The sequence below is a fragment of the Pristiophorus japonicus genome, chromosome 2 (assembly GCF_044704955.1).
Source record: "Pristiophorus japonicus isolate sPriJap1 chromosome 2, sPriJap1.hap1, whole genome shotgun sequence".
NCBI classification, from domain to species: domain Eukaryota; kingdom Metazoa; phylum Chordata; class Chondrichthyes; family Pristiophoridae; genus Pristiophorus; species Pristiophorus japonicus.
Window position 1 is genome coordinate 314,822,499 of NC_091978.1, and position 13,446 is coordinate 314,835,944.

General features: G+C 43.3%; 1 protein-coding gene across 1 annotated transcript in view; it reads left to right on the forward strand.

Moving 5' to 3' along the window:
• Positions 1-13,446, forward strand: part of rapgef2b (Rap guanine nucleotide exchange factor 2b) — a 710,204-nt gene that overhangs the window by 506,678 nt on the left and 190,080 nt on the right. Inside the window, exons 10-15 of the mRNA XM_070871784.1 lie at positions 854-1,012; positions 2,053-2,205; positions 2,354-2,518; positions 5,415-5,522; positions 5,658-5,861; positions 12,850-12,958. Of these exons, the coding sequence (XP_070727885.1) occupies positions 854-1,012; positions 2,053-2,205; positions 2,354-2,518; positions 5,415-5,522; positions 5,658-5,861; positions 12,850-12,958 (898 nt within the window). The remainder of the gene's footprint in view (positions 1-853; positions 1,013-2,052; positions 2,206-2,353; positions 2,519-5,414; positions 5,523-5,657; positions 5,862-12,849; positions 12,959-13,446) is intronic.

Genomic DNA, 13,446 nt, shown 5'->3' on the forward strand with positions numbered 1-13,446 from the left:
CTAAATATGATTTTTTATATTTGCTTTTACTTCTAAATTCCTCTGACTCATGCATCATTTCCCAGTCACGGAGGTGAGCATGCAGCCCACTGTCGGGTTATTCCAGCGATGGTTTTGAACTCACTACATGAACAACCTTTAACTTTTTTACCTTTTTATTTTCACACTCATCTGTTTCCCGTTGACTCTGCAGATCTGGACCTCATTAGTGGACCTCATGAGCATGAATCAAAAGCCATTTTTTCATGTCTCAGTACATGACACATCATCCAATCAACATTCAAATCTTTTGTTTAAAATATCATTTTTACACTGGTTAAAGTAAAACATATAAATAAATAGAAGAAAGCGTTCTCACATCTGTTAGAAGACTCTCAAAGCGCTTCATATACAATGAATAACTTCAAAATGCATTGACTTACATAGGCAAATGCGGCTATCATAGGTAGCAATCAGACATTGTTCGAGGGAGTTATATTTGCTCAGATATTGGGAGAGCACGCTGCTGTTCTTGAATAGTGGGATGTTTGACAAGTACTGGAACAGGGGCAAGCAGAAGATGCCTCAGTTTAACATCGTTTCTGATGTACGGCACCTCTGACAATGCAGAACACCCTCCTGCAGAACACTAGTACTTCAGCTTGAATTATGAGCTCTAACTCTGTGTATGGGGATTCAACACACAATCTCTGACAGAGAGATGTGACTGCTTCCATTTAAGCTAAGCTTGACACACAACTTCTATATAACACCACTTAAATACGTATCTTAAAGCATCCAAAAAGTGTGCTTTTGCTGGCAGAATCTATTGGTAATGTAAGTCTTTTTGATGCTTTCATTTCTTGTGTTTTAGCTTGATTCTTGGTCAGTCATTTTAAATGGTTCTGTAGAGGTCACATATCCTGACGGAAGGCTGGAAATGCTGTGCATGGGCAATAGCTTTGGTGTCTCTCCTACTTTGGAGAAAGAATACATGAAGGGAGTGATGAAAACTAAGGCTGATGACTGCCAGGTAATTAAGTTTATTTTACAGTGAGTTCTGTCTGAGTTTTTAATTTTAAAAACCCATGGGAGTTTTATGTTCTGCATCTGATATTAAAGGAATTTTTGAATTAATCATATTTGACGTAACAGTGTGTTCACAACTAAATTGAAGGTGTTATTCCACCATTGGCTACAGTAATTTCTGTTAACTGTAAACCCAAAGACTTTCTGCCATGACGTTTTCAACTAGTATGTGGGTTCAATAGATTCTGTTTAGCCATTGAATATGTAATTAATCCAATGTTGGGGGAGCAAATAATACAGTCACTTAGTGTCTGAACTGTATAACACACCTTATTTGTGAAACATTCAATTTTCAGTAGCTATGAATGAATGTTCATAATAAAATCATGATACTAAAATAATGAATTATATGAAATGTAATTAATAATTACATTTAATGAGATTAATAATTATAAGCATGACTGATCTTTCAATACTCTGTACTATTTAATCAAGCAGGTTTCTCCTTGTGGTATTATTACTCATACAGTCAATCTTGAATTCTATGTCTAATTTATGGAAACCATATATATTTTTTAAGCACTTTTTGGGGTCAAATGTCTTTGACTGCCTCAGTTATACACTCAAAAATATGGAGCACATGTAGCTTTTGTCTCGAAGGGCATTTATGTTCAAAAAGGCTCTCTAGTTTCAAAATATTTACGGATCTGATAGGTTATGACCATGTTGGAAATTGCTCACTTGAATGATTCTATAGCGCTGTACAACCCCTTTTCCATGAGAATCCCAAAAGAATCCCGTGCCATTTTGGGGGAGCCAATCCACCCCTGGTGATAGAGTTAGAAAATTTAACCAAATTCCTAACATTTATTAAAATTAATTGGTAGTTGCAAGGAGGGAATAGCAGGAAGTCGTCCCGGTTTTCCTAACTGAATACATTATAGCCTAAACTACCTCTCAGCCTGTGTACCTACAAAAGTTAAATAGCATTACTACATCTTGTAAATATGCCAAATGCTGTAACATTTTCTGGCTCCTTGGCAGTTTGTGTGCATAGCCCAGCAAGACTATTGTCGAATCCTCAACCAAGTGGAAAAGAATATGCAGAAAGTAGAGGAGGAGGGAGAGATTGTTATGGTAAAAGAGCACCGAGAGTTGGATCGCACTGGAACCAGGAAAGGGCATATAGTTATAAAGGTAAGCAGAATGTTTGAACACATCAGAAACCATAACACTTGTCTAAAAAGTGCTAATCATTTCCATTGCATTTTTCATGTAAAAGTTTATTCTTCAGCTTTAATTAAATGTAGTTTTACTAATGATCTGTTCCGTTGTACCATATTAGGGAACACCTGAGCGGTTAACAATGCACCTGGTGGAAGAGCACTCAGTGGTGGACCCCACATATATAGAAGATTTTCTTTTAACCTACAGAACCTTCTTATCAAGCCCAATGGAAGTTGGGAAGAAATTGCTGGAGTGGTTTAATGACCCAAGTCTCAGGGACAAGGTTAGCCAAAAGAAAATGTAGGGCTTGACTTTTAACAAACAATTTATTTTAACCAATAAACTTCTTTCCCCTCTCCAACTGCTAATATGTCAAGAATCCAATGTATACCTTTGAATAACAATATAGATGCACATAAGTTGGAAAGAAAAAGTTTAATTTGTAATTGTGTTCATTGATAGTATACCTTCGGCAGGGAAGAAATCTACAACGCTTCCTCTTTGACTTGGAACAAATTTTAATTTATCATGACTTTTAACATAACATAAGAAATAGGAGCAGCAGTAGGCCATTTGGCCCCTCGAGCCTGCTCAGCCATTCAATAACATCATGGCTGATCTTCTACCTCAACTCCACTTTTCTGCACTATCCCCACAGCACTTGCTTCCCTTAATATCCAAATCTCTTAACGATCTCTGACTTGTATATACTCAACAACTGAGCCTCCACAGCAGTCTGGGGCAGAGAATTCCAAAGATTCACCACCCTCTGAGTGAAGAAATTTCTCCTCATCTCAGTCCTAAATGCCCGATCCCTTATTCTGAGCATTTGACCCCTGGTTCTAGACTCTCCAGCCAGGGGAAACATCCTTCCTGCATCTAACCTGTCAAGTCCTGTAAGAATTTTATATGTTTCAATAAGATCACCTCTCATTCTTCTAAATTCTAGAGAATGTAGACATAGTCTACTCAGTCTCTCCTCAGGAGAATCCTTCCATCCCAGGAATCAATTTGGTAAACCTTTGTTGGCAAGTGTATCCTTGCTTAGGTAAGGAGACCAAAACTGTACACAATACTCCGTGTGGTCTCAACATAGCCCTATTTAATTGCAGTAAGGCATCTTTACTCTTGTACTCAAATTCTCTTGTAATAAAGACCAACAATACCATTTGCTTTCTTAATTGCTTGCTGTACCTGCATGTTAACTTTCAGTGATTTGTGTACAAGGACACCCAGGTCCCTCTGAACACCAACATTTCCCAATCTCTCACCATTCAAAAAATACTCTGCTTTTCTATTTTTTTCCTACCAAAGTGGATAACTTTACATTTCTCCACATATTCTATTTACCATGTTCTTGCCCACTCACTTAGCCTGTCTATATCCCCTTGAAGCCTTTTTGCATCCTCCTCACAACTTATATTCCCATCTAGCTTTGTATCATCAGCAAACTTGGATATACAGTATTACATTTGATCCCCGCATCCAAATCATTGAATAGATGTAGGTTTATCAGTCCTGTGCAGTATTGGCATTGATCAATTAATTTTGTTAGTCACTTGGCAGCCATTTTCAGGAATTATGCAAACCTGTTTTTAAATAACTTGCATGTCTCTTGTCATTGCTGTAAAAGTTATAGAGCTATTATTTACTCTGCATAACAATTTTTTAAAAATCTAAATAATTTCATCTATCTACCTTCTGTTCTAAATTAAACTGCACTTTCCTTTTTAAGACCCCAACTTCCAACTAAAAGATTTGACTAAACTTCAAAAGATAAATTAAGATTAGGATAAATAAGAGTAGGAGTAATTGAGGCAATCATGCTTCATCTGCAACAAAAACTGAAAATACCAGAAATACTCAGCAGGTCAGGCAGCATCTGAGGAGAGAGAAACAGAGATAAAGTTTCAGCTCGATGACCTTTCTGGAAAAAGTTAGTTTTAACAGGTTTTAAGCAAGTGTAGAGGCAGGGAAAGGGAGGAGGAGAGGAAAGAACAAAAGGAAAGGACTGTGATGGGGTGGAAGGCAGGAGAGATTAAAAGACAAAAGGGATGAAGGTGCAAGCCGAAAGGAAATGGTAATGGGTCAAATTAAGAAACAAAAGATGAATCTAGATGAGGTGCAATGGAAATGGCAGAATCAATGACAGCTGCCATGTGGAATAAAAATGGGGCAGAAGTTATGATCTGAAATTGTTGAACTCAATGTTGAGTCCGGAAGGCTGTAAAGTGCCTAATCGACAGATGAAGTGCTGTTCCTCGAGCTTATGTTGAGCTTCATTGGATCAGTGTAGGAGGCTGAAGACAGAGATGGAGCTGAGAATTAAAGAAACGGGACCGGAAGCTCGGAGTCATAATTGTGAACTGAACGTAGGTATTCCGCAAAGCGGTCACCCAATCTGCATTTCGTCTCCCCAATGTAGAGGAGACTGCATCGTGAGGAGTGAGTAGAGTATACTAAGTTGAAAGAAGTATAAGTAAATCGCTGTTTCACCGGAAGAAGTATTTGGGGCCCTGGATGGTGGGAAGGGAGGAGGTAAAAGGACAGGTGTTGCATATCCTGCACTTGCACGGAAAGGTGCTGTGGAAAGGGGAGGGGGTGTTGGGGGGTGATTGAGGAGTGGACCAGGGTGTCGCAGAGGGAACAGTCCCTTTGGAATGCTGAAAGGGGAGGGGGAAATGTGTTTGGTGGTGGGATCACGCTAGAGGTTGCGGAAATGGCAGAGGATCATCCGTTGAATGTGGAGGCTGGTGGGGTGGAAGGTGAGGACAAGGGGAACCTTGTCGTGGTTCTAGGAAGGAGGGGAAGGAGTGAGGTCAGAAGTGCGGGAAATGGGACAAACACGGTCAAGGGGAATTCTCAGTTGAGGGAAAAGGAAGACATATCGGAAGGTGGCATTGTCAGAACAGATGTGATGGAGAAACTGGGAGAATGGAATAGAGTCCTTACAAGAAGCAGGGTGGGAGGAAGTGTAGTCAAGGTAGCTATGGGAGGCAGTGGTGAATATTGGTTGATGGCCTATCCCCAGAAATGGAGACAGATATGTTGAGAAAGAGAAGGAAAGCTTCATTTGCAATTCTTAATTCTCTACCTTCAAGTTAAGTTGCATATATTGCATAGATCAAGCATACAATGTCTTTAATGGTGCAAAATAAACTTCTCTGAATACTTTCCAGGTTACACGGGTAGTATTACTGTGGGTAAACAATCACTTCAATGATTTTGAAGGAAATTCTGCAATGACCACATTTCTAGAAGAATTTGAAAACAATTTGGAACGAGAGGTGAGTTATCTCATTTAAGGTAATAAATACATTTGATTATTTTTGAAGTCCACTCTCTTCAGAAACGTTAAAAAACAACTATCATCAGAAGTTGAATTTCAGTTTGTAAATTATATATTCTTTTATGTTGTGTAGAAAATGGGTGGTCACCTCAGACTGTTGAACATCGCTTGCGCAGCTAAGGCGAAACGGCGGCTAATTACTCTAATGAAGCCATCACGAGAAGCCCCTTTGCCATTTATCCTGTTGGGAGGCACTGAGAAAGGTTTTGGGATTTTCCTCGACAGCGTAGAGCATGGTAGCAAAGCTACTGAAGCTGGGTTGAAACGTGGTGATCAGGTTTGTGTTGCTTTTTCTTTGTAATTTTTATGGGAAAAAAGAATCTCTGCTGGCAAATGTATTAAAAATATATACATATGTCTGCACAGAATGTCAGCGGCAAAACTTCACACCTCATTTCTGTTGACTGTTGAATAGTTTCTCTGACCTTGTTGTCAGGAGCTCTGGGCTTTTCAGATGCAGAATTAAATATTCCATTGACGAACCAGAATTACTGGACTATGCATCAATCTATAAGATAACTGTGACAGCCCTTTGGTACCCAAGCATAATTTTTGTGCTGCTGCTAACTACAAGGATGAGATTTGAAAGACGTGATCCCTTACTATTTTCTTCAGTGAAGGTATGGTGAGCTTACCATTCATTTATGAACATAATGTTTCCCTATCAGAAAGGTGTCAACATCTGACTGTCGGCTCCTGCACATCATATCAAGTTTGCATTTTAAAGGTCATTTACAAAAGAATAAATGTCCAAGAGGATACAAATGGTTGAAGGTCTGGACATTTTCGGAACTAATTTTTGGTTGCTGGCATTGTGAAAGATTGGGAGACCATTGATTTGAAAAAGACAACTTTTAGTGTCATTTATGAAGAAGCCTATCTCATGAGGATTGCTTTTCATCTTGTCAACTTCCTTTGTGCACCAGTTCACAGTGCTATGGCACAGAAAAAGGGCCAGAGATCTGCATTGCTGGCTCTCTGCCCCTTTTCCACGTGGTGTGCATGTCCAGGGTGTGGGTGATGTAATCATGCCTCCCATGTCTTTTTATAGCCTTTGCAATGGGTGCACGGCACTTCCAAATTATGCTTGTATAAATAGATATCCACAGTTCCTATGAATTGCATAAGAATGCACAGCATTTGCTTACTGGTGATCCAGTAAGAGAATTTATTCAGCATTTATTTAGACCATTTCTGGCCTGTTTTATTTTCCTTTCTGGCACTTAGCTTGTCATGAGTCTTTGTGCCATTTATTCTATTTTTGTTCGCCCCCGTACCATTACTGATACTAATGAAGGAAAACCACTGAAGTGATGCAAAGCAGGAAAGGCTGTACAAATAATGATCTCACCCATCTGTGCAGCTGCATCCTCCAAGATGCAGTAAAGATTGGTGCAGCCATTGGTGCCAGTCTGGTGCAGCTTCAAACTTGCCTGGACCACCTTTCAGGCATGCTGCAATATGAATGTTAAAGGATCATGCTGTGGAGTGGCACAGTAGGCAATCCTTCCTTCCAATCTTATGCAGTGCTATCTCCAATTAGCAGCCATTAAACAGAGAGTTGGGTGCTAGCTGCTCTTTCACTTGCCTGAAGATTCTTGTCTGCATATGGTGTTATGTATGTAAACATTGTAACTGTGTAAGACTTGCCACCAGAGGGCGCAACTGTTGGAGGCCCAAGGGTCACCTGCACACCTCGTGCAAGGGAGTATAAAAGGTTGTCTGCCGTGCTGCTGAGGCACTCTGGAGTTGTATTAAAGAGACTAAGGTCACATCAATCTTAGCTCACAGTACTCAGTCTTGTGGCGTTCTTCCATACTTAACAATTGGCGACAAGTAACAGATTACAAACTTTCACGCGGTCATGGCTGCCGTTGATATTTTAGAGAGATTTGTAGAGCGTGATGATTGGGAAGCCTTCATTGAGCGTCTCAACCAGTACTTTGTGGCCAATGAGCTGGATGGGGATGATAAAGCGATCAAGCGCAGGGCGATTCTCCTCACCGTGTGTGGGTCCACAATATACGGCCTCATCAGAATCTGCTAGCACCGGAGAAACCAGCGGAGAAGACATATACAGAGTTGTGTATGCTGGTTCGGAACCACCTCAAAGCCAAAGATGATCATCTTAATGATCAGGTATCGCTTGTACACGCACCACCGTACAAGGGCCAGGACGTGGCGAGTTATGTCGATGACCTGAGACGCCTTGCGGGAACTTGCGAATTTGCTGGATTTTTGGGAGAAATGCTGCGGGACTTTTTTGTGCTTGGCATCGGCCACGAGGTCATTCTTCGCAAGTTACTGTCTGCCAAATCCCTAGACCTGAGCAAGGCCATCACGATAGCCCAGGAATTCATATCCACGAGCGATAATACCAAATATCTTCCCAGCATCGAAGCTCACTGACAAGTACTGTGCATAAAATAACGTCGCTAGCAGGCAGAACTGCATATGGCAGAGTCTACACGTCTGCAGCTGCAAGACCAAGGATGACTCAAAGCCGTCATCGTAGGTGAATGCAAATCCATTAGCACCATGTTGGTGCTGCGGGGGTAATCGTCGAGCCCATCAATGTCGATTCAAACACTACGTGCGCAAAGGCTGCGAAACAGTGGGGTACCTCCAGCGAATGTGCAAAAGTAATGCGAATCACCACATGGCAGAGTCGGCAAAGGATGATCGATCCGGCGTGGATCACGCAGAACAAACGAGAGGCAACTCAACATGAGGAAGAAGTGTATAGGGTACACACCTTCACCACCAAGAGCTCTCCTATCATGCCGAAAGTCAAATTGAAGCGTATTCCAGTATCAGTGGAGTTGGACACGGGGACGAGTCAGTCAATTATGAGCCAGAAGGCTTTTGAGAAACTGTGGTGCAACAAGGCACAAAGGCCCAAACTGAGCCTGATTCAGACAAAGCTGCGCACCTACACCAAAGAGCTCATACCAGTCATTGGCAGTGCGGCAGTTAAGGTATCGTACGATGGAGCTGTACATGATTTATCACTGTGGATTGTCCCAGACGATGGCCCAACGCTATTCAGCAGAAGCTGGCTGGGAAAGATTCGATGGAACTAGGACGACATCAAAGGACTACCTTCAGTGAATGATGCCTCGTGCGCCCAAGTGCTGAGCAAGTTTCCGTTGCTATTTGAACCAAGCATTGGCAACTTCACAGGCGCCAAGGTGCAAATCCATCTAGTCCCCGATGCAAGGCCCATTCATCACAAGGCTCAAGCGGTTCCATTTATGATGAGGGAGAAAGTCGAGATCGAACTGGACAGACTTCAATGAGAGGGAATCATATCGCCAGTCGAGTTCAATGAGTGGGCCAGTCCGATTGTTCCGGTGTTGAAAAGCGATGGCACGGTCAAAATCTGCGGAGACTACAAGGTAGCGATCAACCAAGTCTCGTTACAAGACCAGTACCCGCTACCCAAGGCGGATGACCTGTTCGCAACGTTAGCGGGGGGGGGGAAGTTGTTCACCAAGTTGGACCTAACCTCCGTCTACATGACACAGGAGCTGGCTGAATCTTCGAAAAGATTGACGTGCTTCAACATGCACAAAGGACTGTTTATATACCACAGGTATCCTTTTGGGATTCGCTCGGCTGCTGCCATCTTCCAGAGGAACATTGGAGAGTCTGCTGAAATTGGTTCCGCGCACCGTTGCGTTTCAAGGCGACATCCTGATCACCGGTCGTGACACCACCGAACACCTGCACAACCTGGAAGAGGTTCTACATCGACTAGACAGAGTGGGATTCAGGCTGAAACGCTCCAAGTGGGTTTTCCTGGCACCAGAGGTCGAATTTTGGGGGAGAAAGATTGCAGCAGACGGCACCAGACCCACGGACTCAAAGACCGAGGCCATCAAGAATGCACCCAGAACACAGAATGTGATGGAGCTGCGTTCGTTCCTGGGACTCCTCAACTATTTTGGTAACTTTCTACCCAGGTTAAGCACTTTGCTGGAGCCGTTGCACAAGTTTGCTACGTAAGGGTGACGACTGGGTTTGGGCTAAATCTCAAGAGACAGCCTTTGAGAAGGCTAGAAACTTACTTTGTTCTAATAAGTTACTTGCACTGTGTAAACGATTAGTGCTAGCTTGTGATGCATCTTCGTACGGGGTCGGCTGTGTGTTACAGCAAACCAATTTATCGGGCAAACTTCAACCGGTTGCATACGCGTCTAGAAGTCTGTCTAAGGCTGAAAGAGGCTACGGTATGGTCGAGAAAGAGGCATTAGCATGTATATATGGGGTTAAGAAAATGCACCAATACCTATTTGGACTTCGGTTTGAGCTTGAAACCGACCACAAACTGTTCATTTCACTGTTTTCAGAAAGCAAAGGTATAAATACCAATGCTTCATCCCGCATCCAAAGATGGGCACTAACATTGTCCGCCTATGAATATGTTATCTGCCACAGACCAGGCACGGAGAACTGTACTGATGCCCTCAGTCGGCTACCATTGCCCACAACCCGGGTGGAAATGGCGCAGCCCGCAGACTTGCTTCTGGTCATGGATGCTTTTGAGAGCGAGGGGTCACCCGTCACTGCTCGCCAGATCAGGACCTGGACCAGCCAGTCTCCTGTGCTGTCTTGTAAGAAGTTGCATTCTCAATGAGAGCTGGTCGGCCGTTCCCGGGGAAATGCAAGATGAAATTAAGCCGTTTCACCTACGCAAAGATAAAATGTCCATCTAGTCGGATTGTCTCCTATGGGGTAATCATGTGATTTTGCCAAAAAAAGGCAGGGAAACGTTTATACGCAACCTACACTATACCCACCCAGGCGTAGTCATGATGAAGGCTATAGCCGGGTCACATGTTTGGTGGCCAGGCATTGACTCGGACTTAGAGTCATGCGTACATCAGTGCAACACGTGCTCACACTTGAGCAATGCACCAAGGGAGGCTCCATTGAGTCTGTGGTCATGGCCCTCCAATCCGTGGTCCAGGATCCACGTAGATTTTGCTGGCCCCTTTCTCGGAAAGGTGTTTTTAGTTGTAGTGGACGCTTACTCTAAATGGATTGAATGCGTAATCATGCCATCCAGCACATCCACTGCTACGATTGAAAGCCTCACGACTATGTTCGCCACCCATGGCTTGCCCGACGTCCTTGTCAGTGACAGTGGACCATGTTTCACCAGCTCGGAATTCAAGAAGTTTACGACCCGCAATGGCATCAAGCATGTCAGGTCTACCCCATTTAAGCCTGCATCTAACGGTCAAGCGGAACGGGCAGTCCAAACTATCAAGCAGAGCTTGAAACACATGACGGAAGGCTTCTTGCAGACCCGCTTATCTCGGGTTCTGCTCAGCTACCGGACGTGACCCCACTCGCTCACTGGGGTTCCCCCTGCAGAATTGTTAATGAAGAGAGCACTCAAAGCCAGGCTCTCCCTAGTCCACCCGGATCTAAATGATCATGTGGAAACCCAGCGTCACCGGCAAAACATGTATCACGATCGCGCGGCTGTATCGCGTGATATTGATGTTAACGACTCTGTGTTTGTCCTTAATTATGGTCATGATCCTAAATGGGTAGCTGGCACTGTCTTGGCCAAGGAGGGGAATAGAGTGTTTATAGTCAAAGTATTGAATGGACAAACGTGCAGAAAACAATTGGATCAGACCAATTTTTTGCTTCCTAGTCTGTTCCATACACCTGACTAAAATCTGCACTTGAATCTATGAATAATTATGCAAATGTGGATCTCTGAAATTTGAGTGCTCTTCGCATAATCCTAGTCTTTAGTACCAATTAGTACCAATTGTTAACCATTTAAAACTGATTTAGATCAGTAGGCAAAAATTGGCCCAATGTCTCTGCATTCATGAAATGAAAGCTCGAAATTCATTGTTGATTTTATCTTCTGTTTCTAGCAGTAGTGGTGTTTGGAATTATATTATTGTAAGTGCAACCATCACAATCTTAAAATGACATCATAAATCAGATTTTCTTGGGTGATAAAGGTTGACAAAATTGAAGAAGCATTAATTGAAGCACATTGTGTTTGGAAATGTACAAGAAATATGATGAAGAGAATATGTCACATAGCCAACCATTTGATATAATTATGTCACCACCTTCGTACTGACTTTTTCACAAATCAACTGGAGAATTTTGTTCCCATAAAGTAACAGTTACAATAAGCTTCACTCGTGAAGTTATTCATTGTATTGCACGGTCAGCTATGACTTGTTCTCTCTTTGTGATAAATTTTAAGTTAGGGTCAGGCTTTATTACCTTGTTGAGGAACTAATATTTTTCGAATTAAGCTTTTGGGATTTTCTCCCTGACCTATCACAGTTCTGAAAGGCAGGAATGACAATGTTCGCTTGGATGATAGGCTGGAATTTTCCAATTAAAAATCTGGTGAGTTTGAGGCATGGAGGCAGTTAAATTGTTAAAAATGAATCCCGACCTGATCCTACCCCCAACCTGCCCACTTCTGGTTTCCCCAGAGGTGAGGTGGGGGAGGGGACGGGCAGCCAACACCCTGCCGGTGGGTGTACCCTCAATTTAAATATTGTAATAAGGCTAGAAGCCTCTGTTCTCACCTCTATTTTGTTTTTAACTGCCTGGGGACGGGAATCTCACAATTCGCGAAACCCGGCAGTTAAACAGAGGCGAGGACTGCTGCATCCAGTAGGTCACTGGATTTATGCCTACCTCCTGCATCCAGGCTCCCAACCATTCCCCCACCACCACGATCGGACCTCCCTCCCCCCCTGGCCAAACTAAGCCGATCATATTCGCAGGCCTTCTTCCACTCCACCACCAACCCCCCCCCCCCCCCCCGCCCACACAATGATGATGATGAGGTCGGGCCCGATTCTCCCGCACCCCCATCCCCCGCCGATCCTCCGCTACTACTGCCCCCAGCCCCCCCCCCCCCAGTGATGATGAGGCCGTCCTCGATCCTCTGGACCCCTGTCGATCCTTCCCCCCCCACAATCAACACTTGCCTGCCGCAGTCCTCCTGAAACCCCCTGATCCTCACTCCCTGACCCCCCCCCCCCCATCCATCCTGGCCGATCCCCGATCGCAATCTCTGCCCCAGACCTACCTGCCCGCAGCCAGCCTCTCGAGCTGCCTACCTGCAGGCAGGAATCCAAGGTCTCGCATTCAAATTAGGCCGGCAGGGCCTGTAGCTGGTATCCTGGGTTTCCTGCCCACCTCGGACCCCGTCGCCACCCGCCAATTTAATGCAAATCAAGAGTAAAGGCTATCTTGTTTTTCAGATCATGGAAGTTAATGGACAAAATTTTGAGAATATTCAGCTACCAAAAGCCTTGGAAATTCTTCGGAACAACACTCATTTGTCTATCACTGTGAAAACAAACTTGTTTGGTAGGTTTTTATATACAACTATTATTTCATCGATGCAATTTACATGATCAGTTTTTAAAAATATATTATTTTCACAGTAGCTGCAATTCTTAAGACCAGAAAAGTTATATGGTTGACTGAAATAATTATGCAATGGTGTGAAGTAAAAAATATTTATTTTCTGCTTTTTCCTGATCTCTCAGAGCTATGCACCCTCTGTGGCTGAGTGGATAACCTTGCTTTCTTCAGTTGTTGCTTGAGAAGGCCCAGTGAGATCATTTGTCCAATCTTCCTTTTCTGTGGTTTGGCCTGTATTTGGCGATTGAATAACATTAATACTTAGCAACTATTTATACATCAGTTGTACCCTTATACCAAAGCTTTGTATAGTAATGATTGTGGTGCATCCAAAAAGCCACAGCTCTGTCGCACTTCAGTTGCTGTGTTTGCAGTGCATTGCAAAGGATCGGCCTCGGGGATTGTTCAACTAAAAGGGTCTTTCTTTTTTA